Raw genomic sequence first — 25,943 nt, forward strand, 5'->3', positions numbered from 1 at the left:
GCTATACCACCCTGAGCGTGTTGGCAGGGTCAGCTTTGGTTAGTATCTGGATGGGAGAGAATCTAGAATGAAGGATGTTCGAAGATTCTCTTATCCATTCTTATCTTTTCTTTAAGTACCCAACACTCCCACTTAGGTTTCCTAAGCTATCTGCGAGCTGACCACAGAAAACTTCCTGATACAGTTCTCGGGCCACTGGAGAGCAGAAACCTAAGGAGCAAAATGCCTCCTCCCTGTACCTCTGTTGAACTCCGCTGTGTCTTCTGTGGAATCAGAATTGACGTCACTTATGTTGTCCTGACAGCACGTATGCTGGGTAGGTGCTGCCACCATACTGTCCTTGATGCTCTCCTTGGGTCCCTGGCCACAATCAGGAGTTGTGGAAGCTGGACACACAGGCACCTTCATGGCACTGAGGGGCTTCATTTCCAGGCCATCCTGAGGACAGGAGGTTACCACTGGGACCACAGGAAGGGGACTGTTGGTTTTGGTGAAACACCTGCAGAGTTTAAGCCAAGAAACAGAACTGAGTGTTTTGGGGCATCAATAATTAAAATAAGCTTATTTTTTAATATAATGAGTATTTTATATTTGCTAAATTTTAAGAATTATGCTTAAAACTAATAAACTCATTAGAGTTTGAAATACCAAGACTCTGAAAGTTACAGTTATAGCGTACAGTGATAGGAAAATGTAGCAAAGGAAAGCCACCTAAGAACAGAACCTTCTATGAGGACCTGACCCACATACTTCCTTTAGTCCACTGCCAGAAGACATCTCCCATTTCATTAACTAGTTCTTAAACACAGCACACAGAAGCAAAAAAACACCAGCTACTTCAAGGAATGAGAACAAACAGAAAGTTTAGACACATGACCATATGAGAGAAATGACCTTCTGACAGTCAATATGAAAGTACTAGGCTGTGAATTCAGGTGGTACATTGGTTTCTCTTTCTCACTGCTATAACAAAACACCTGACAAAGGCCACTTAAGAAAGAAAAGGTTTACTGTAGTTCCAAGTTCAAGGGTGCGATGCATCGTAATGTGGACATAGCTGGACACAGCATCTGCAGTCAGGATGCTGGTGTTTCATTTGCTTTCCCCTTTTGACTTATTCTGGGTCTCCAGCCCATATTCAGAGTGGGTCTTCCACCTCAGTTTATCTAATCTAAGAACTCCCTCAAAACCATGTTCAGAGGTTTGTCGCCTAGGTAATTCTAGAACCTGTCACCTGACAGACAACATTATCCATCACAGGTGGAAGAAACCTCCCTCTCAGCGCTGGAAGAAACATACAGACTAGCCATTTCAAAGTAAAGAGTTTTAGGTTTGTTTTTTCCATTGCAGAATTAATTCACTTGAATTTATCAGTACTGAACATTTCATTTCAATTCCATTCTGCAATTATTCCCTGCTTCCAGCTAAGTGTTTTCAAATTTTTAGTTTGAAAACTTCTATTTCTTTGATTCTTCTGTCTCCTCCAATCACTGTCAGGCTCACTCTGCACATTTACCATTTAACATACTATGTTTTTTCAGACCTGAAGTCTGTATTTGGATTTTTCTCAGCTGAAACATCCATATTTCCTGGGCATTTATTTTCCTTTAAGCCCTTGAACATATTTATAATATCTGCTTAATGCTATTGTTTGCTAATGGCGATTTGACCCATCTCACGATCTGCTTCTACTGTTCTAGTGTCTCTCCCTCACCATATTCCTGTTTCCTTAGGCATACAGCAATTCTTTCTCAAATGATTTCTCCTCACTTTTTCTGGTTGTTTTACTGCTGTTGAATTCAGTCTACTGACACATTCTTTCTCGGGCCCTTACCCCAACACTAGAGAAGCCTTCAGGTGAGACCTGGACTACCTCTGAAGGTGTGGGTTCCAGTTTAGTTTCTGCCTGCAATGGTTACTCCCAAATACATTTTATCATTGCTGCCTGTTGAAGATCAAGCTGTTCCTCTGTTACTGGTACATTTTGTTAATTTCTAAAATTGGGACTAAGAAAAGTTTGAAAATGATACCATATTGGGTTTTGATGTAACACAGACAGGAAAAACATAGACACAAGCAGGTGTATGCTAGAAATAAATCATTTGAAAGAGTAAAGACCAGAATTCTTTATTTCCATCTTTTACACATGGGAGGGAAGGTTTCTGGGGCCAAAAAAAGAAAGAAAAGAAAAGGAGTCCAATTCTGCCAGCTCTAGTCATTGGAAAGAGCATTCTGAGCAAGATGATACAGGCGAGTCTGAAAGAGAACAAGAAATCTGTCAGTAAATCCAGTCATTAATTTAAGTAAACCCAACTTCTAAGTTCAAATAGAAAAAATACACTAACTGTACAGTTAATGGAGTTCAGACACCAGGGATCTAATTTTAACTTTTGATAATATGGGAAAAACATGAACACGACCCACATTTTTCTGTACAGGTCTTCAGCCAGTCTAAATGAAGGAACAGGGACAGGCATGAACACACTTGAATCAGAACCAGAGCCCTGGTTTGGACCTGTCACATCAAAAGAGTAGGTTTTAATTCTGATTTGCTCTCTTCACTATTTTACTCAACTCAGTTTACTTATTCATTTATATATTTATTTATATATTTATTTATTTATTTATTATTTATTTGAGACTTTTTTTTTTTCCGTGTAGCCCTGGCTGTCCTGGACTGGCTTTGTAGATCAAGCTGGCTTTGAACTTACCAAGATCTGCCTGCTTCTGCCTCTCTGAGGGCTGGGATTATAGGCTCGTGGCACTGTGCCAACTTCAACTCAGAACTTTTGACAGTGTTCATATGATCAGTGTCTCCCTCCCACATCGTATTATGCTGTTAGCCCCGCCCACTCTCCTACTCAGTGGACTGAGTTGTCTGGCTTTAAACGTCAGTCTCCTAGAGGTCAGGCAAGAGCTGTCCTCAGTGTCACAGAAGCATAGCCAGGCACTTGTCCTTGATGGTGCCACATGTGCTAAGTGAGCTTCTGGCTGCTGCTTCCCTTTCTCTGAAGGAATCTGAAGGTAATAAAAGGCACCAGGGATCTGAGTTAGAGGACAAAGAAGGATCAGAAAGAAAAGTTCATGTAAAAGAAGTAAAGTTGAGCTGAAGGGAAAACTGCCAGAATATGAAAAAAAAAAAAAAATCAGGACAGGTCCCTATAAATATAAGCATTACAAGTAAAATTAATTCATAGAACTAATGTGAATGAATTTCATCATGTTGAAATAACAAAATGCCAGGGACTTACCAGACAGTGAAAGGCCTTCTTCCTTGCTCTTGGTTTTCTCTTTTCCTGTGCTCTTCTTTAAATTAAGGCATGTTGTAGAGGGAATTTCTGAGTGAAGTCTAAGGGCTTTCAACATCATGATTTCTAAAGAACATTTGTCAGAGTGGCGTACAGCTATATTCACGGGGCAGACCCGGGGACCAGCGAGGCAGAAGAACAAGGGCTTCCACACGGATGCCATTGATGAACGGTAATGTTCCAGGAGCACATATTAAACACATCTTAGCAGGAAAAAGTACAGCTTCTTGTTACATATTCTGTAGCATGTGTTTTTAAGTAAGTAGACCAGAAAGCCACACACTCCATTTTGAACTGTACCTCTCCCTCATCAGTGTCTGGTGGACAGTAATATAAGTTACATTTGTAAAGTCTATAGGACCCAGATTTCACCAGGATAAAACGCATTGATCTAAAATTTTCTAGTACATTCAGTCTTGACTCAGAATCGGCAATTAACCACTTAGCTAGCCATATGTAAGCACCTGCACCTCCTTCCTGTTCGTGTACTTCCAGATGTCAGTGTCAGCAATGGGAAAACAGCTTGGACTTGGGCTGGGCATGTGGAGATAAAAGCTTATGGTCCATAGTGGGATGTGACCTCTCTTCTGAATGTCATCAGGGACAGCCCGAGGAAGTGAGTCTGTCACTGGTAATGTTCTCAGACATTTTCCAAGGCAATAACAATAGTATCTGTAAATACGTAAATTAAGAGGCCACATCTCCACAGAGTGAAAAAGGACACAGCATTCACTGAGACTTTTACTAGAAATAAGAAGTAAATTGGGGTAGACCTTCTTTCCAAAAAGAAGGGATTGAGCAGTTAGAGATGTATCAGATGTTAAACATCACTGCTTTTCAAACAAACAAACAAACAAACAAAGAACATTGCTTCTGTTCAGTACTGTTCAGTTCCCAGCATCAAATCAGATGGCCACAACCGCCTATAATTCCAGCTCTCCAGGCAATCCAACATCCTCTTCTGCCTTCCAAAGAAACACGTGGCACAAAAAAGCAGACACATGAATAAAATGTAATAAAATCAAATCTCAAACAAACAAAACAACAACACAAGGCTGGTTTTGTTCCCCTCAAAGTGGATAGATAACCATATGTAAAAGAAAAGCGGAACCTTGGACTTTTCTGCTTTCTTCCTCTGGGGTTATAAATAGTTCTGAGTTTGCTAAGTGGTCAGAAATACAAGAGGGGTTGGGTTATGAAAAACGGACTGCTAAGAGGAAGAGTTTAAGTATGGTAGACAATTAACAACCACCTGGGTCCATCAGTCAGTCACTGGAGACTCCTATTAAAACAATATCCTCGCTTCATCTCTGCATCCCATTCTCATCTGAGCACATCTGACATTAGTTGTGGACGGGCACTCCCAGACTGAGAACATACAGACATTTAGGATTATCACTACACAAAAACTTGGCAGCCATCTGTAATATCTGATTTTCTAGACACTATCCCCAGTGGCTTTCTTTCTCTTGATTATCAGCCATTCAGCCTGGACTTCTTTTTCTTTCCCCAGATGAATTATAGACATTTTTCCACGCTGATTTTTACTTCCTGCCCATTTCCAGTCTCTCTAGGACCCTTAAAGTTAATCTCTCATTCTTTCCTGATGGGACCTCTATTCACTCATCTGTGAATTTCATCAGTGTCTTCTCTATTCTCTCTTACAAATTATTGAAACTGATGTTAAATAGGCCCAATTTAATGTCAATTCCTTCCCATTAAACTAGCAAAGCAACTAACGAACCACAAATGATTGCATATCCAGAACTGTACCGTTTCGTCTGAACTGAGGAGAAGAGAAAGGCAGAGAGAGTGATTTATCTGATTACAATCTGTTTAACCCTTGAAATGTGGGACAGCACAATGTTTTCTCAATTATGTCTTCAGTGTGTGTGTGTGGGGGTGTGCTGACCAACACAATGGTTTCTCCATATATAGTCAGCAGAGGGGACTAGCCCCCTGCATTCAACAGCCTCCTTCAATACTTCACTAAAATCCTGGAAATGTTTTACTTTTCAGTTAAGAGAATACAGGAGGGCAGGCAGTCATTTTACATGCCCTGGGATGCAGCAATCCCACCCCCACCCCAGACTGCTAGAGGTGCCTGCCGTCCCTCTTACTGGTTCCCAAAAAAGTTTTTGTTTGTTTGTTTGTTTGAGTCAGGGTATCTCAATGCATCTCTGGCTGTCTTGGAACTCACTATGTAGACCAGGCTGGCTTTAAACTCACAGAGATCCTCCTGCCTCTGTCTCAGGAGTACTGGGATTAAAGGTGTGTCACCACATCCTGTCTGTTTCCCAAACTTTTCACATCAGTACTCCAGTTAATAAGCGAGTCAACTTTACTCTCCTGAGTTACTGTTCAAATAGGGGAATGGGGAAAGGAATTCATCAAGGTAAGCAACAACTGTTTTCTTAAAAGCTCTACTCTAAGAAATGCATTTCGGTTTTAAACCTGAGAAGGCAGAGGAAAAGGAGGAGCAAGTTGCAGGGCAGGTGAGATGCTCCATAGAGAGACTCTAAGCAAGCCCTACCTAGTTCTTACTCACCTGTGGAATAGAAACTTCCAGGGCTAACCCAGATCTCCCACAGCACACTGCTGGGCAAGGAGCTCTTTGTTTCCTAGCTTTCTTTTCCTATGCTGTTTCCTAGAGAGATGGCTGTATCTGGCAACCTGATGTTGTTTTGGAAAACACTAGACCAGGAGCCCCAACAGGCAGGGACGAGCCTGTTTGCTTAGTCCTATATCCCCTGCACCTCTGGCTCACTGCAGACCGACATCAAATACATGCTGAATGAACAAACCTTCCTTTGCTTTCTCATTCTCCTTTCCTCATTTCCATTATTCTTTGAAGATATTACCAAGGTGGTGAGCAAAAAACTAAATAAATAAATAAATAATTATAAGTAACATCTTAGAAAAAGAATGAGTGGTTAAATTTCGAAATAAACAAAAGCAAATCAACAGCTCAAGTAATGTGTAAAATTAACCAGCCAAGGCTATGGTCTTCTTTGAAATTTGAAAATATCAAACTGCAACTATAGGTACAGTTTGAAAAAAAATGTGAAATGGATGTTCCTACATCTGGATTGCAGTCTGAGCAACTCCACCCCAACAGCAACATTCTCACCCATCTCCTTAATTGGCAACAACTGGCACCGGAGCCTGAAACACCTGAAACCAAATTCATCACTTTTTTCAATGTATGGCTTTATTAGATTGCCTATTTCTATGCTCAGCACCGATTACCAAGCAGGTCAGTCACATATGACGATGTCCATATATTTGGAATCTTCTTTTAAAAACATTATATTAAATTATAGAAAAACATTTGTTTGTTTAGTTGTTGTGGGTGTATACATGGTACATGGCACATGTATAGAGGTCAGAGGACAACTTGTGGGAGTTGGTTCTCTCCTTCCACCAGGCAGACCCTGGTTAACTCAGGTAGCCAGGCCAGGCAGCAAGCACCTTAACCAGTGGCACCATCTCACCTGCCCTGATTTTTTTAGATCCCTATCAGGCAATGGTTGAGTCATGATGCCAACTTTAGAATGTCACTCCCCCTCTCTAACACAACCTATGCACACCACTAGGTGTCAAGCAGAAACATGTCTCTGGACAGACCACACTCCTCAAAAAGCTTCGTGTGAATTAAGCCACTACTTGATCTGTTTCTCAACATTTAACACATGACAAGATCACAGGTTTATGCAGTGGCAAAGCACAGGACTACTTATTCTTAGAGCAAGGATCCCCTAATTACAACATTGTAACGCGTAAGGAGAGTTGAGATCTGTGACGACTACAAGAACCACGAAGGATGGCACAAGACACAAAACCACTTGTTAAAGTAATCCGCCTGATTTCTACCATGTGTGAGCCAGCTTCATGAACTTCCTCTGTAGTTTTTGAGAAACAGTCTTGCTCTGTAGCCCAAGCTGACCTTACACCCATGGCAATCAGACCTTCTCAGCCTCTCAAGTGCAGGATTACTGGCAGGAGCCACCACACCTGGGTTCACAAGTTCTTTCACATGTTTTCTTAACAAATTGTGATAGTCTGTGGCAACTCTGAATGAAAATGTACTTTGACACATGAACATTTTCAAAATGAGTGTCACAGAACTGAAATATGTAGCTCTTAGTACACAAAATAGGCAGACAGCTCTTGCTAATATATAAGCCTTTACACGTCAGGTAAATAAAAAAAAGTAGCAATGATTTATTGCTCTGTTTTGAGACCTTCTAAAACAATGTACTTTTTGTTTTCTGAGACAGATCTCGCTATGCAGGCTTGCTTTCGTTCCAGCACAACCCAGCCTGCCTGCCTTTAAAAGGGTACACTTTAGATACTTTAGATTGCATGGTTGGCTAGATCTTCCCAGTGTCACTAATTCCCAGGGGTAACTCTTAACCTTTTCCTTCGTTTAAAAGCTACAGATTGAACCCTTCTTGATAATGCATGATCCAGACTTCAATCTACACTCCAGGTATTTTATGTACTAAGTTTTCTAGTTAGAGAATTTTTAGGACTATGTAATTCAATACCATCGTTATGGAAAAGGACTAAGATTTCTGATCCAACTTCAATAATCCTTTTGAATTGATATATACAAGAATTACATAAAAGAACTTAGAGGCCCCAACCCCCCCCCCCCCTATACCAGTCTGGCCTTGAACCTAGAACTCTCCTGCCTCAGCCTTGCAAATAGCTAGGATTGAAGGCTTATACTGTCAGGTCCAGCTAAAAATCAAGATTCTTATCCAAATGTCTAATATTTCTTTGCAATTAATAGCTAACATATATATAAGGTAATAGTATGGAAGCTTTCTGCTATTTAGTGTATCAAAGTTGGTGAAATTCTGTTTGCGTTTGAGACAGGGTCTTACTATGTAGCACAGGCTGGTCTTGAATTTTTAACTCTTCTGATCACAGCTCCCAAATTTGGGGACAACAGGTTACTGAGATTATAGACATGTGACACCATGCCTATTTTCTGTTACCCTTTAAGTTCCACATGTATACACGTGTACCCATACCCATGTCTACACACACACACACACACACACACACACACACACACACACACACGCAAAATTTTGTTGTCTTTTTTGTTTTGTTTTGAGACAGGGTCTATGTAGCTTGGCTGTTCTGAAACTCGCTGTGAAGACCAGGCTAGCCTTGAACTCACAGAGATCACCTACCTCTCCATGTTGAGTGCTGGGACTAAAGGCATACATTGCAATGGCCCAAATACAATTTTTCCTAAGTACTTTAAGATTTTAAGAATTAAGGAAAGAAGAAGAAAAGGGAAGAGAAGAAAGAGGAGGAGGTGAAACACTGCAAAATCTAGTAGGAAAATTTCAACATTATTATGGAAAACTACCATATAAGCAGGAGATCGTTTTTGTTTTGCTTTGCTTACTGCTTGAACATAATCAATTGCATTTATCCTCATCCCAACACAGATATCAAAATAAGAAATGGGAAAAGGCAAAAACTATATATAGAGAGGAACCCTACCCTTCACAACACTGTTAAGAAACAAAGCTGTTGGTATTATTACTATATGTCTAAAGAAACTGAGGCACAGAAAAAATAACAATTATAGCAGATTTAAAAAAACAATAGCTTTACACTGAGGATGGTGGAGTTGTGTGCAGGAGGCTAACTTTAGGAAATCAATGAGGCAGCAACACAGAATGGTCTCAGCAATGTGGCTGGGTACAGTTAACCTACCTATTGTTGTTCCGGCAGTTCCGACAGTTAAGGCATCCCAAGGGGTCCATCTGAGGGACTGCTGTGCACATTCCTCCTCCCTGGTCAGGGCAACATTCAAGGAGAAAGAAGAGAAGAAGCTGAAGGAGCCAGAGACCTTTGCCAAATACGCAAATACACATCGATAACAAAAGGGTGTGTGGGACATTTCCAAGTATTACATTGCCTGAGCAATGTAAAACGTATTCACAAGGGAGCCCTGCACAGTGGTACACTAAAGCTGAACTGCCACATTCCTCCAGGTACTTCTGTACTAGAGAAAGGCAAGTAAATGGAGGGAGGTTAGTCACTTTCTTTTAGTATTTCAAATTTATGCCTTAAGATATATTATACATCATAAGCGCCGACTCATGTTTTCTTTTCTAGCAGTCATGGAAAAAGCTTATGTGATGCCAGTTAGAGAGACAGGGTGTAAAGTTTGTTTGAATGATGTCACAAGATCAACCCATCTTCATTTTCCTGTAATTATTTCGATTAGGTCTGTTCACTGGACGGCAGTTTTAAAACGTCATATTTTTCCAGATGGAGTGGACTCTCGGCCAGCAATGACTTGGAGGGAATATTAATATTCTGGTGTTGCTTTTGGCGGAAACTCCTCGGCAATTAAGAAAAATGCCCAGATTAACACATACCTCATTGTAAAATGTTCACTTGACATACAGAATGGCAAACAGGAAGTTAAAGACTGACTGGCCTTAGAATCAGAGTTCTGCGTTCTGAAGAAAAACAGCAGAGCTGAATGTGAAGGGTGGGAGGGGTCGTCACAGGGCGCCCATACCTCAAGCAGACCTTCAAGGTTAGAAAAGGTTCAGGCAATTGCTTTTGCTTTTACTTCTCATTTCATTTATCTTATAACATCAGCCAGTACCTAAGCAAACCAAGACTAGAAACTTCTTTCAGTAACCCTGATCCACCTAACAACAGGAATGATTAGGAAAACAGAGAGAGAACATCCCTAGACTATAGTCAGTCCATGTGTGCAGACTCCACGAGTTTAGAAAAATGATGCCGGTTACAAGAGCTGCTGAACTTAACAAAGGCAAATCAGTGATTTTCATGATCACTAGTACAATTTTAATTTATTTATTTCTTCCCTTTTAGAAGAGTAAGAAAATGAAGAGTTTAGAATCACAGCTGGCAACTTCTAGAACTGTGTACCTGATGGGGCAGCTATCATTTAAATGGCAAGTCGACTCTGAAAACCCAGAGATCCATGTTGGAAGCATCAGTCTTAGGGTTCTTTCTCATAGGAACAGCAGTGCTGTTCCAAGTTGAATGCTTTCTCTGTCAGCTTCCTTGACTGAGGATAGGTAGGAGTGAACTAGCAATAGTTTTTAGAAAGTCTGAAGGCAAGCCATGAGTTGTTCCACAAAATAATGCAATTATTATCTTTTGGTAACAATATACTTTGTAGAATGTATAAACATTTAGTCACACAAAAACCACAGGTTTTTAGCTTTATGATATAAATGTATCTTAAAGTTTTGTGGTGGTGAGAGTTTTGGTTTCTTTAAAAACCCAGTTATGTTATATGAATATGTTCCTGTCTTAATCCTGGCTGTTTCAGTTTGTCTATAGCCGTTAACTATGATTGTCTCATGCTCTGAGAGCCGTGGTTTTTGACAGCTGCAGATAGATTAATTCTGGTGACTCTGGAGAGGGTATGAATGGGAGAGTCCTGTGCACTGGCTCCCCACCCGGTCCCTGCTGCTGCTGTGTTTGCTGTTGCATTTTCTGGATTGCTGGGTAATCTGATAATGAAGACTGGACTTGCCCAAAGGAACCCAATGCCCCTAAACAGCAGGAATTAGTCTAAAGAGGTCTGTGGCCTCTTTTTCCCTCTAACCTTCTTTCACCCCTTCCTAAAGTTGTGGAGTTGGAAGGGATTAGGGTGGAATGAGGATTGGTGGTAGACATAAAAATCCAAAAAAGAATGCCTACATTTTGTTTTGTAACTCTAATATTCCAATATCTTTACTAAATTGAAGATGGAAAGATAACTTTTACAGATTGTAGCAAATGTCTTTGAATCAGAATAATAGTAAAAACTAAACCGATGTTTAACTTGATCAACCAAACAAATTACCTGATTAAAAGATAATATGGATACCCAGCCAGAGACTATAATAGATCAAACTTCTTTGTGCAATAACTCTATAAGCAACATTATCTAAACTATGCCAGTCATTCTAGTCCCATCACAAAAGACAAAACGTGCTAACCTTCTCACAAATAGGGAAGTTTCAAGGGCTTGCAACAGAACTCCTGTGGCTAAAGAATGCTAATACTCTAAAATGTAAAAGCTTATAAAGTTACAGGGTTTAAGAAAATACTAGACAAAACAAACTCATGATGGTTCAGGAGTCATCAGCCTGTGGAGATCATCTGCATGGTCTTTATAAAGCTGGATGTGTTATTCAGTGTAGAACACTTGCCTAATATAGGGGATATAGAATAGAATAGCACAGAATAGAGAATCTGAGTAATATCCTAGCATCTGGAGATTTTTACCTATATTTTACAAGTGTTCTGAAAGGTCAAGAAGCTGAGCAGCACCAGGGCCTACACTGTGTACTACAGTAGCAGGGACAGAACTGGACTTGCTTCTTCAAGGGGGAGCAGCAGCCACCACTTCCTTCCACAGGGCATCCCAGTGTGCTTCAGTCCAGTCTTCCCTCTGCCAGACTTAACAGCATTTGAGTCCTCAGACTCAGCTCCAAGTAAATCAAATGCCTGGTCTTTGCTCAGCAGTGTTTCCATTTTGTCTCAAGAATAACTTCCAATGTGTTCTTTCCTGCATTCTACTTTGTGGTAAATAATTTAAAGCTAGATGAAGCTGGCAAATATAGCTTTTACTGATGTCAGAAAACCAATGATTCCTCTGGATCTGGAGCTACTAGAGACATGGCATACCCGCGTGCATGACTTACGAGGTGCTTACAGAGAAAGAAGTCAAAGTCACCAGTCTTTTCATCCTGCTACCCTGCCACCCAGAGAAGCAATCATTTATAATGAGGTCTCTTACATTCATTAGATGGTGAGGATGCTCAAACTCCACACACGTCCTGGTTAGCGAGTTTGTGTGTGCAGAGTAAAGCCCTCCATTTATGCTTCCATTCAGGATGCCATTGACTCCATTGGGGCCTTTATGGTGGAGATGAGAACAGCCATTGCTGAGGTTGCCTTTGCTGATGAAGCCTCCATGAACACTCCCATTGATCCGGGCCGTTCCTGAGAGCGTGGTATACTCTACCAGATGTCCATTAATCTCTGACCCCTGGTAGAGATATCCTGGAGGATCATATTCTGTTAAAAAGAACAAACAAGCCCAGAAGAAAAAGCAAAGTCAGATACTGAAGAAAAATACCTTTCTGCTGAGAACTTTTATTAATGAAATCACTAAGAAACTACAAACAAGACTAAAGTAAAGCCTGAACTATTCTCACAAAGCTTCGGTTAAATTGTTGCTGTTACATCTTTACAGTGACTCTGCTAACTGAAGGAAAAGTTTACAGGGAGAAATATCTCCCAAGGGAATAAATCATGAAGAAGCAAATCATCCAAATGATGGCAATGGTTGAGTAGGAGTGCTTAGATTCCCACGTACTTCAAGAGTTCAAAACAACTGTCAGAATAATGAGTGAAAAAAACAATGCTTTAAATAGCAGGAAGCACCATTTCTAGGTAAAAACAGGGTGATAAGTGTCCATTTGCTGGCTATTCAATAGCTCCTGCTGTCTTCATGTATGCCAGGGGTGTGAGGTACCAAAGGCAAAAAAGGCGCTTCTGTCCCGTATGTTAAAAGCACTTGAGCAAATTCTGATTTCCAGAGGCACATCTGCCAGATACATTTAGGAAAAACTACAATACCCCTGAGAATCCTAGCCTCAACACTATCCCGATCTGTTGCCTGGTTCTCCCTCACTCCTCTCCTTCTCCTTGTCTTGTGCTTTCCTCACAGATGTGTATCCTCCTGTGTACCTAACCTGTGCTCCTTCAGAGGCCCTATAGTCTTATCAGTTATCACCATTGTTTAGGAAAGGGTCTGACAAGCAGGAGACAATGAGTTTCATCTGGTGGCATAAATGGCTGAATAAACACTCTCATGATGACTTTTTATTTTGTAAAGATATTTATCATCACAAAGGAAAATGGTTTCTTATCAGATCAGTCTTGCTCAGATGACTACAACAATGCTTTACTATTCAACACACTCAGAATTTAAATAACACGTTAGAACCACTTAGAATATGGTTCAATCAAATGGCACAAACTTTGCTGCCCAACATCCCCAATCCGGTCATGTCTTTTTAGGAAGTTGCTGTCCAATCAAAATGGATGATTTTTTTTTTCCATGAGCTTAAAAGAATTGGACAATGGTTCCTGGAATTACTTGTCACTATTGGTTTCCTCTTGCTTTTCTTTTATTTCCTTATTCTTGAGCCAAACAGGAGAATCTTTCCCTCACCAAAATCTGATATCTCTGCTTGATTTGGTCATAGTGTTTCAAATAGTGGGGAACAGGACAGGAAGGATGTTGGTACTGAAACAACACCATCATGAGCCTTACAATCACACCTCTTACTTTTGGTATTTGTGAGGCAATATACAGAGTCCTTTGGGTAGAGCAGTTACAGACGCAGGCACACGTTATCTCCGCTCATGACACCCAATGACAGTAACTCAGAACACTCTTCACTACCTTCCTTTCCATCAAGCCATTTCTGTTTCCTGTTGACTAGACTTGCACCAATATGAAGACATTGCTACAGTGATTCCAGAACTGATGTTCAAGCACTCATCCTCTTTGGTGGTCCAACAAAGCCAGGCTTTCCCAGCACCAAGACAGCTCTGTTTACTCAGAGACCTGCTTAGCTTTGACTTTGGTGTTTACTTCTACTGGGCAATTTAATTTGATGCTCCACTTACTTTGGCTGGCAGCATGAATGGTTGTAAAGTCACCTCCCCTGAGTGGAGAGTATCTAAGAGCTTTCATTCCATGGCACAAATACATGAGAGTGTTATGAATCAATATTTATTCTGACAATATTTTTTCTACCCATCTTTACAAAAATACAAGGAAATACTTATAAATGACTCACTCTGTATGGCATTCTGTTGGCGACTTTTCCACAAACACAGTGCAATGAAAACCATAAGAATGAGGACCATAACACCAAGCACACAGCCAACGATGAGGTACAACATATCACTGCTCCTGGCAGGGCTGGTTGCAGGCCCCACGTTCCCTCCATTTCCTGAAGAACTGGGAGGGGTACTCAGCTCCTTCATGGGATACTCTGAAGCTCCAGGAACACGCTTCACTGGATGAAATATTAAAAAAAAAAAAAAATTAAGTTAGAGTGAATGCAGAGTTTACGAAATAGACTCTCTGAAGGAGGTCTGGCTAGAAATGCAAGCCGGTCTGTTTAGACTCCTCACAGAGACGATCTGACCACCAATGAGTCATAGAGAGGGATCCAAATCTGAAATTCTGATCTGCCAAAGTTTTGGTTCACAAATTTTTGAGAAATTCTAAGAGCCAAGAAACATACAAATTGGTTTGACCTAAACAGCTGTATGATGATCCGCTGAACTGTATTCGCAGAAAACTCCCAGGGTTGAAATAAAATACTTCAACTTATGGACAGAAAACAAACAAACAAAAACAAAAACAAACAAAACCCCTCTTTCTATGTGATATATTTCCCTCTGAATAAGACTTGGAATTAGTGTTTTATTATTCTACCATGTAAAAAAGGAATTATCAACATTAAACAATTACCTTTGAACTACTATAGCAATTACAAACCCCACATGCATCCTATAAGCATCCCCAATGAAGCCTACTAGAGTCAACTGTCTCTTAGCTACTTCTTGGTTATCCTGAGCAACTGTGATCACAAATGATATTTAACAAGTGTGATGCAAACTTCATTCTCCCACCTGCAAGTCCCGTGTTCTTACTGCTCTACACGTCATAATTAAGTCCCACTCTGTCATAAGCTGAGTATGGTGACCTACAGCCCATTCCCGTATGCCAGGATCCCTAGGTATAAACCAAGCCCTACCACTTGTATCACTTTCACCTCCACAAACCTGTTTCTGTGTTCAGAAAACAGAGAGACACAAAAGAGCTCCATCTTAAGGCTGTAAGGAAGAGTGCTATGTTTTGTTTGGCTGTCTCCAAACCCTTGTAGGAATGTAACCTCCATGCTAACAACATAAAGAAGTGGAATTGGTGATTAGGTTGTAAGGACTTTATCCCCACTGAAAAATCAACGTCATTATTCTAAAGGTGGGTTGGTCATATAAAAATGGGTTTGAATTTGGACCCTTTTGTTTGGTCCCATTCACTTGCTCTTCCACCATTGGAGGCCCTCGCTGTAAGCGCTGTAAGCACTATGCTCTGTCCTCCCGGGCTCCAGTCAATAAATTTCCACCAGCTGTAAACTACAGCTGATAATGAAGTGTGCCATTCTGAACACAGCTATAAGACTGGAACACACATTACGACACTGTTTCAGTCTCTTCCTTTTTGGCAGTGCCGGGGATGTAATGCACCACTTTTTACATGCTAAGCAGGTACCCTCTGAGCTATAACTCTAAACCAGTACTGTTTCATATTGCGCCTGGTAAGATGTATGCACAGGTATGTGTGTGTGTGCACATGTGTTTTCTGATGCCCCTCAGAAGCCAGTTGGATCCTCTGGAGCTGGAGTTATAGCACGTGTGAACCAGGTGACATAGATGCTGGGAACCAACTGCTGTGCTCTGTAAAAGAGCAGCCTCTCCAGCTCTGCCTGGTAAGATTTTTAATGTCTTGAGTAGAGAGATTACATACTTCATTTATTTACTGTGAGGATCACAGCACTCTAGATACAAGCAAGAGATCCTCCTGAGTCCATTACAGTATCTGCTTCAGAGAGGTATTCTGATATATGCTACCCAAATGAAATTCAAGATCAGGTTTAGGTGAACAGATGTTTAATGTGGATTTTAATGGGAGAGTTTTTCAGCAAAAAGACACATGATTGAGAATTTATAAGAGGGAACTAAGCCTGGCTTTCCAATTCAATGCCGAGTCTTTGTTTCCTTGTTTTATTCATTCCCTCAATTTCAAATAAAAACAACTGTAGCAGGCACTGACCGCTACCCTGAATATTCAACAACTTCCTTCTTCCATGGTACCTAAGTCTTCTTTAAAGGTTCCTTCTTAAGGACTGTGGATATAGCGTACAAACCCTTGATTTGAGCCCCAGAACCACATAAACTGATTATGATGCTGTATGCCTATAATCTCAGCATTTAGGAAGGAGGCTTGGAAGTTCAAAGCTATATAGTGAGTGTGAGGCTAGTCTGGCATACATGAGACCCTGTGTAAAATGATGATGATGATAATTATGATGATAATGATGGTAAACTTAAAATAAAAAGGCAATACTGGATCTCAACATGCCTACATGGAAAGCCAGATCCCTGGCTCACTATGAGCAGTGTTGCACTCAAGTCCCCACTGACATCCAGGAGAAGGCAAAGAGGAAAGAGAAGACACAGAACTTCCTAAATGACCACAGATCTGGTTCCCTACTTCTTACTAAGCATTGGGACAATTGAGATCTCCAGCAGGGACTTTGGTGTTCCAGACAGTTGAGCAAAGCCTCAAGGTGATATAAAGACGTCTACTCCTGCTTTATAAACATTCAGATTAGTACCTCCTCTATTCTCATGTGGTGTTTTCTTTTAAAGATCTTTTTGTAGGCATTCTCTGTGTATATAGGCAGAGTTGAGAATGACAACTTAGAATCTGTGACTGATATCTTAAACTTAATACAGTACATATGTAAACATGTAGCTAGTATATGAACCTGCTATTCAAGACTATTTTAAGCAGATTGCTAGGGCTTGGGTGTAGCCACCAAAGTCTTCATGTGCTGGAAGCTTGGTCCCTATTGTGGCCATGTTAAGAGGCAGTGAGATCTTAAAGAGAAAGAACCTACAGGGGAGTGCCTGGATACCTGACTCAGAAGGAACTGAGGTCCTAGTTTTCCTTGATACCACAAATGCTCACGTAGACAATTTTTTAGATAAATGCCCTAGACAACACAAGGTACTCTATAGGGGCAGTTTAAATGCATCCATCTAGCAGAAATTTCCACATATAAATATGCCAATAATTCTAAGACATACTTTGAGTTTGGAATTTTAAGAACTGGCCAGGAAGAAACGCAAACTTCCACACCTCTCCTACCTTTAGTCTCGCAGATCATGACGTTGCTGAACTCACTCTCCCCACCTTCATTAAAGCACTGCATCTTAATGTCATAAGAGGTTTCTGGCTGCAGGTGACCAATTGTGTGCCACTGCTTTGAACCTAGAAAAGACATATGAGAGACAAGCTGGAAACATCACATAGCCTCGATGATACTTGCGTGCTCATTTAGCATTTTCAGAACAAGAGTTACAGCATCCCTCACCATTTCATACAGCTTGTGAGATAAAAATATACTCCATGTAAGTATTTTATTTGCTACTGTTTCATGGATGAACAACATTTCTACTAAGTGGTACGTAAAAGAGGTGAAGAGATAAACTCAATTAAAGGTTGTCTGTGTACTGATAGCAACACTGGTTTTATTAAAAATTAGTGGTAAGTCTCTAATAAAGTACACATGCAGAGGGGAAAAACATCTCAAATCTCATTTCAGCCCAGCAAATCCAGTCATTATGCCTACCCACTAAAACGTCACAGTGCTAATGAGATAGCAAATAGTGTGTGATGTTAAGAAGGTGACCTGTTGCAGAGGCTTTCACAGAAGTTTCTTCCATTGCTACAAACACATCATGGGCCGACAGACCGTCAAGCACTTTAATAAACTGCTGAGGAGCCACAGAAGGCAAGCTCTGCTGTAGAAATCCTTAGCCACTGCTCCCGAGGCCACTTCTTTTGAGTCAGTCTCAGAATCATACAAGTGTCTCCACTATTAGGATTCTGTTATCTGTGGCAGGAGGCCAACGTTTCATTTAGAAACACTCCCAAACTGAGCACTGTGGTGTAAATCACCCTCTGTTTTCACTTTCATGGATCTGTGACAAACTTTCATAAACAGGGACACTTTTGCCAGATTTAATTAACTCTTCAAGTACTCTTAATCTCTTCTAGAAAACGACTCTTCAGACTGTCTCCAATGTTTCTTAGAAATCCAAGCATACCACTGACCGATTTAAGAATTAATTAAGGGGATAGAAAAAAAAAAAAAAAAAAACACACCAAAAAAAAAAAAAAAAAAAAAAACCCACACCAGAGGCATAAGTCAAATACTGACAGAACCAGTATCACAGGCTCCTTCCCAACACAGACATAAACATTCCAGCCCCTTTTCAAGTCACCAGCACAAAAACTCCTCGTTCACACAGACTGGCATTTCACAGGGGAGAAAATACACTTGTCCTGAGAGGCTCCAGGAGTGGGTTCTAGACTTCTTATACCTGTAAAGAGACCCCCCCTCCCAGTTTAATTTTCCTGTTTGTTTTTTTTTTCTTCACTAAAGAACTGGCTGGAGCTAGAATGGGCCTGTTTCTAAAATACAAAAAATATCTCCTAAGTCTATTTCTCTCTAGCTTTTGGGCTTTCTTGGTTCTGCACCTAGCTATAAACATCTCGATTAGACCCAGAGTATTCACTGCAGAGAACAAGTAACAGGGGGTGAAGCTTCTGAATAGTTTTTAGGAGAAAGAGTTACAATATACACCTTGGATTTGTATTTCACTGTTGTGTCCAATTTTTCCAAAAGAAAGCAGAAACTACAGGTCAGCAAAGAAAAGGAATGTCTATATTTGATAAGTGAGATAGCTATGTGCCCTATTGAGTCTAAACCCAATCAATGAGTGTACAGCCTCTGCTAAGCCTCAGGCTTAGAACTACAGAGCAGAATAACTTTATACACTGATTTCTCTGGAACTCCACTTAACACAATAAAAATATTCCATACAAAAACACTAGCAGGCTGAGAACATTTGTAGTTTATCTAAATGTAGCAAAGAATTAGAAGATCAGACAATATAAGAAATGTGAGTGTTCTTACAGCCTTTACCATTGATTCACTGAGAGAGAGATCTAAATTTTGAATCAATATGCATAAAAGTGATCAAATCTTTAAAGAAAATTTTAGGTATGTATTTTAAATGAGCATTTTGTCCTTGGATTTAGGAGAATAGACCAATAGCCTCCATTACCACCAAAAGAATTTCAAATGAATAAACTTGAATATAAAGAATAAGCAAATTACACAGCACAGTGGATCCCACTTAAACATCTAACTGCTCAGTGTGATGCATTTATAAACAAGCTTGAGGAGAACCAATGGAAACTCCCGTCTGTGAGCACCGCTATACATGAAGTGTTGTTAAACTCTCTTCAAGTCCCAGGCTCACATTCAGTTCACAGCGGTTTGTAAAACTTCAAAGATTCCTCTAAAGAGCACAGTTTAAAAACTGCTAACCCACAGGGATTCCTAGAAAGTACAAGCAGGAAGGCGAGGAAGAGGGACAGACACAGAGAGCTATTCACGTCACTCAACATCTGCTGTGTTTAGAACCATCTTATGCCAAATGTTTAACCAATGTCAAGAGTTTTAAAAATAAAAACCTGATATCCCCATTCTTCTAAATCATCTAAACTAAAACGAAAACTTGGGCAGAACAAAATGGAGAAGTCATAATTATCTTTCTGCTTTTTCCTACAGCCTTTGATTGACAGAAAGTATGCAAGCTGAAGAGCCACACACATTATGTGCAGTGCGCTGAATGTTCCCAAGCCAAACGCCCAAGGCGCCGGTGTCTAGACAACCGAAGAGAGCCCTGCTGCCATTCCACTGTCTCCTGTGTTCCTTGTGTCATTTCTCTCCCTCACGATGGCCACTGCCTTGCCTTCTGAGAGCACAGAATAAGTGTGCCGCTGAAAATTACAGAGAAGGAGAAAGAATCATTCCTTCATTTAAAGAGTAGTCCTGTGCAGCTACCATACTCAGACTGTAAAGTTCTTATTATGTTACAAAAGTAACTCTACTGAATAATTACTAAAAGAAATCCTACAGGGGCTGGGAAGATGGCTCAACAGTCAGGAGCACTTGCTCATTTTGTAGAGGACCTGATTTGGTCCCAGCACCTACATGGCAGCTTAGAACTAACTATAGTGCCAGTGGCTCTGACACCCTCTTCTGACTTCTTTAGGCACCAGGCACACACAATACACAAACATACATGCAGTCAAAATATTCATTATATATATATAAGATAAAAATAAAACCTCAAAAGTATTTGATATGATAGAGCATACTAACTAATTTTTTAAAACACTATGTATTTAATGGCAGGAAGTCATATGGTAAATCCTAGGCCTAGGGCAATTTTCTGACAAGTTTTCTTGTAATATGTATTTATGTATACAGGAATGTATTGTGTGTGTGTGTGTGTGTGAGTGAGAGAGAGAGAGAGAGAGAGAGAGAGAGAGAAAACTCAGAGCCTAGAACTTACTAAGCACATGTTCTACCACTGAACTATATATCCAACCAAGACATTCAGACTCATGGTCTGAAAACAGAGCTTGGAATAATTTTTTTTTCCCACACCAAGAATCCATCTAAGGGAGTACCATGTGGCTTGCTGCCATCTTGAAGCCATGTGACTTAGCCACCATCTTCATTAATTTGCTATAACATGCCAGGTATGTAACTTAGATTCAACTCTTGTTTAGATAAGAGAATACCTCCGACCTGGGCTCACTCATGGTGCTTTGAGAATAGAATCTAGTCTCTATCCAGATAGGGAACTCCAGAGCCAGCACCTGTGCTCCTACCTTGAAGCCAACAAGGAGCATAAGGGCTTTGGCAGGCGCTCAGATCAGCTTAACATCCTTCAGGACCAGCTGGACTCCTTGACTGCTGCAGTAGCTCTGACTGCTGAATATAGCATGGCAATCACCTGAACCATCGCAATGGATCAAGTTTAAGACTCTCCTTTTGACCAGAGGACTCCCTCTCTGATGGACCCAGAACTACCCTCTCCCACAAAGACCGTCCTCAGCAAAAACAAACAAACAAAAAACAGCTATAATGCCTCTACCATACATTTTTATATCCTCTCACAGTTAGCAATGCCAGTTTCCTGCTGAAGGACTACGCTTCCCATCTTCCCTTGCAGACTACAGAGGTCATTTCTACCCATATAAGAGGCCACATCCCCTCTTCTTCTGTCAGCATTTTGGCTATCTGCACAAAGAATGGCAAAGATGCTCCCTCAACATGAATAAACATGGTTCCACCTAAGGTTTTAAAAAAATCCCATCTAAGATATCACCAAGAATCAAGCATCTGGCTTGTACTTGCTTCCAGACTCAGGGAACCTATTACCCTGTGAGAGAATCTAGACATTTGTGTTAGAAAGGTCTTCCCTATTTCATTTTCTTATAACCACCTGTCTTGACTGAAGCAGCTTCCTTCCTACACAAATGTCTGCCAGTTTGAACACAACTCTCATGTTGTTTTTTGTTTTCAGCCCAAGCAGTGACAGATGCCCACTGCTTTTTTATTTATTTATTTTTACTCCATTCACAAGTGCATCGATTCATCCAGTACCAAATGCCTCACCACCAAAGGGTCTGGGAACACAGCAGAGGGAATTAAGATCCCATGTCCAAAGGAAGTAAATATTTAGTAAGAGGAGCATATAATTTCATATACTCATATATCTATATTTTGATTAAATGCTATGAAATAAACACAAAGGGTTTAATTTTGGTTAGAACTTCAGGGAAGATCTGGCCTGAGGAAAAGGCATACAAAGTCCCAGAAAAGAGTGAGAATACCCACGCAAACTGTTAGGAAAGGGGAATGGTGGGCGGCAGGAGCCATCCTGCACCAAGGACCTGAGGCTGGTGTCCACGATGAGAAAAGATGTAGAAGGCAAAGGGTGGAGATGAGACCAAACAGGTCATAGCAGCCATCAGCCAGCAGAGGAGCAGCACTGATGCCCTTCAAACCTGGGCTGTTTCTTATTTCTTCTACAGAACACTCTAGCTTCTCAACAGCTCTAGAAGTAGGTAGCATGCTTAAAATGTGATTGTCCCAGTACAGAGGTCTACAAACTATTTGAACAAGACTTTAGTAAGAAGTTACAACATTCAGGTCAGTGGTCATTAAAAAAAAAAGTCAAAATCTTTTTGAGATGAACCATTGACAAGTCATCTTCTCTCATACGTTTATAACTGCCTCTGCAACAAAATTAGGCCACTGGAGGGAGGGAGGGTGGGAGGGAAAGAGAGAGAGAGAGAGAGGGAGGGAGGAAGGAAGAGAAAGAGAAGGAAGGAGAGAGAAGGAAGAGAAAGGGAAAGAGAGAGAGAGATCTGGGGAATTTTGGCTTCATTAGAACAAATTTTTTTCAAGATAAGTCTTTTACTGTTCTCAAAGACACCCCAAATCAAACTTTCAGAGCCACTGAAATTGAGACAGGTTCAATATCATTTTCTTCAAGGATTAATTCATCCTTCTGGGCTTGAGAAACAAAACAAGCAACACTTGTTCTCATTCGAACCCTGTAGATATATTTTTCACCCAAGAAATTTCGGGTTTTAACCAAAGACCTGTTCTCCTGGATAACGACATTGATGGGGAAGTACGCATACACTGACTTCATCTTGTAGCGGAAGCCCAGCGAACCACCCTTGATCATGTTCTGAACATGACTGCAGGTGGTTCTGACAGTGGCCAGTTCCTTTCTGCTACCCCACCATTTGTCATCCCGGAGCCTCTTCTTTTTCTTCCCAAAAGACTCAGCTCTACACTGATGTGATTGAAGTCCCTCTGCAGGGTTCCCCTGGGGCCTCAATGACTGTGAACCCCTTCAAAGTGGTGCCGACATTTTCTGGGCTGTCGACCATTTGACCGCTGAGAATGGTCTTCATTCTCACAGTAGATGGGTCAAAGAAGCATTGGAACAAATTCAATAGCTCAATTCTAACTCACTCCAAGCCTATGATGACAGGTTCAGGATGTCTAGCCCCTCCCCATAAAAGCACCTTTACAGGGGCCCCAGCCAACCAAGGGACTCACCTTCAACAACATCCCTCTTATAATCACTGTCATTGTCACTATCTGTTGGTCGATAATAGATATAAAATCCTTGAATGGGAGTGTTATTGTTACTTGATGGAATATACTAGAAAACAGAAGCAAAGACTTGTCAAAGGCAAAAATAAAAGTAATGCCTAAATTTCCTTATCTCTATGATGATGTTTCTCTAGCTTTGTTTTGCAATATATGCAGTGGCCATTTTTTAGCCTGATTCAGAGATATTCAAAGGTATCTGAGCATTTAGCTTACTACAGAACTAAACAAAAATAAAACAGCATACATTTCATTAGCTTCAAAAATAAATGTACACTGGGTCAAAAAGAATAAGTCACTGTAGATGTTTTTATTTCCTAAGATGAGGGTAGACCTTACCCAAGTTTGACAATTCATATCTTAGGCTAAGCCCAGAGATACCTCTCTTCTATCTAATCCGGGGCCTAGGCCTGGAGGCTTCTAGCCTCCTACACTCTAATCTCTATGAGCTTGGATCTTGAAGGCTTCAATTTCAGCCTTGTCTGCTAAACTAGGCCTAGAATGTTTTCTAGACTTACTGCTGAATAAGCTAACCTTATCTAGCACTTCCTGAACTCTGGCTGGCTGTTTCAACTCAGCTGTTCTGGCTCAAACTCCATTCTGAGCTGACTGATTCAGTCCAGCTTCTCTTGGCTTCTGACTGAATTGCTCTGCTTGGAAAAACTGTCTCTGCATTAACTGTACTGACTATACTAACTGCACTCAAATGAACTTCACCAAACTCAACTCTTTTTCCTGTTCTGTTTTTGTGAGAGTTGGGTATATCCTATTTCTGACTCATTCTGTCAAATCTTTCTCTGATTCAATCAGACGTTACTTTCAAACATGTCTGCTTCCTTCTACAAACTAATCTTACTTTTGTTTGAGATTAAAAGTGTATATACTAAGGGCATATCTGTATTCCAGCTGGATCAGACTGTAATCGTGGGCATGTTTTCATTCCATCCAGATCACATAGACCTAGAAGGTCTTTAGATGTGATCCCTTGCTAAAGCAGCCACATTGTTGAATTCAAATTCCTCCACAAATCATAAAATGTTAATTGTTAACAACATTTGGATGAGAGCAAAATAATAATTTTATTTTAATCCTGTCTCTTAGAATGTGTTTTAGATAAGCATCAGTACCTTTCTATTTCCCTGCAATTAAAAGTTAAACAGCTTATAGTGTCCCATCACAAGAAGATTACACTGCTGACACAAAATCTTCTTAATAAGAAGCTCACTTACGTACCGTCCACTTTAGCATAATCTGAGTATCGCTGACAGCCTCTGTGTATGCAATATGAGGTCCAGTTATTGGGCGGTTGGAGAAACGATTTGGGAAGCCAGCCACCTGATAAGGACGGGATGCCGAGCTCCGAAAACTCTCACCATAATGGTTGATAGCAATGACCCTAAATTTGTATGTTGAACCTTGGGGTATGGCACAAAAACAAAACACTTGTAAATATTAAAAAAAAAAAAAAAAGAAAAAGTCCTGTAATAATGCTATGATGCATCTAAAGAATAAATTAAAATTTTAAAGAAAGTTTTCTTATCACTCAAATACAATCACTGGAAGGTTTTCAGTCTAAAAATATACTACTTAGTTCCACCCCTAGCTAAAACTGCTGCCTTCTCCCAATATAATTAGACACAAACATCTGCTACACTTGCGAATATTCAAAACTGCAGGAGCAAAAGTGGTCATGAGCCCAAACAAAAGTATAAGTTTATTCACACATTTTTTTTCTTTTACTGATAAACTTTTTAACAGCCTCAAGTTTTGGGGGTAATGGGATTGGAGAAACAATTTAAAATCTAGGAATGAAGAACAATTGAGGGGTGGGGATGTAGCTCAGTGGCAGAGTGCTTACTTGGCACGCATAAGGCCTTGGATTCAATTTCCACCACTAAAACAACAAAAATAGTTAAGCAGAGTATGATATACTTTATACTTATAAAGTTAGACATAAAACGAGGGATGCAAAACTGTATTTATGGCAAGATTCCAGGGCATATAAGTGCACAGAGGGGAAAAAAAGGCTAGGAAGAAATATACCAAATTATAAACACTGTCTATGCATGAGTATAGTTCAGATAGTTTTTCTCTTCTTCATATTTTATTTTCAAAATAAGCATTTGATTATTACTTTAACAACAACAACAACAAAAGTATTATCACCTGGTTCTAAACTGCGTACTTCCACAGAAAGTTTGGAGGGAGGGATATCTTCAGCAGCCACCAGCCAATCACTACTCCTCATCCGTTTATATTCCACCTTGAAGGCAGTGATTGGAGAACCGCCATTTGCCCGGGGAATCCAAGTTACATAGACTGAGGTCTCTGATGCTGTAGAGATAGTAGGCCGATCCGGTGCCTCTGGGACTGAAAGTTGGAACATTTATTTTACTATCACCACGGTATCAGAAAGAGGGGTAACCTAAATTCCAAACCCTGTGCTAAAGGTCCCTGAGCAATTTTTTTTTTTTTTTTTGCCATTGTTACAATTAAAACCTGACTCTCTGTTCTCTTTAAAAGCTGATGGGAAATAAGATGTAGAAGGAAGGAAATACAGGAAACAGGAAGGAAGGAAGGAAGGAAGGAAGGAAGGAAGGAAGGAAGGAAGGAAGGAAGGAAGGAAGGAAGGAAGGAAGGAAGGAGGAGGGAGAGAGGGAAGGAAGGAGGGAGGGAGGAAGGAAGGGTTAAA

At 40.5% G+C, this 25,943-nt stretch overlaps 1 protein-coding gene and 1 pseudogene across 1 annotated transcript in view; both read right to left on the reverse strand.

Annotated features, from left to right (window-relative positions):
• The window catches only part of Cdon (cell adhesion associated, oncogene regulated), a 43,135-nt gene that overhangs the window by 4,427 nt on the left and 12,765 nt on the right, over positions 1–25,943 (reverse strand). Inside the window, exons 5-12 of the mRNA XM_055601406.1 lie at positions 25,418–25,621; positions 24,485–24,666; positions 23,198–23,303; positions 17,341–17,463; positions 14,192–14,413; positions 12,115–12,395; positions 9,051–9,130; positions 240–499 (exon numbers count right to left, since the gene is read on the reverse strand). Of these exons, the coding sequence (XP_055457381.1) occupies positions 240–499; positions 9,051–9,130; positions 12,115–12,395; positions 14,192–14,413; positions 17,341–17,463; positions 23,198–23,303; positions 24,485–24,666; positions 25,418–25,621 (1,458 nt within the window). The remainder of the gene's footprint in view (positions 1–239; positions 500–9,050; positions 9,131–12,114; positions 12,396–14,191; positions 14,414–17,340; positions 17,464–23,197; positions 23,304–24,484; positions 24,667–25,417; positions 25,622–25,943) is intronic.
• Positions 22,566–23,049, reverse strand: LOC129672163 (60S ribosomal protein L9-like; annotated as a pseudogene).

This window comes from Psammomys obesus, unplaced genomic scaffold, assembly GCF_907164565.1.
Source record: "Psammomys obesus unplaced genomic scaffold, mPsaObe1.curated_primary_1811, whole genome shotgun sequence".
NCBI lineage: Eukaryota > Metazoa > Chordata > Mammalia > Rodentia > Muridae > Psammomys > Psammomys obesus.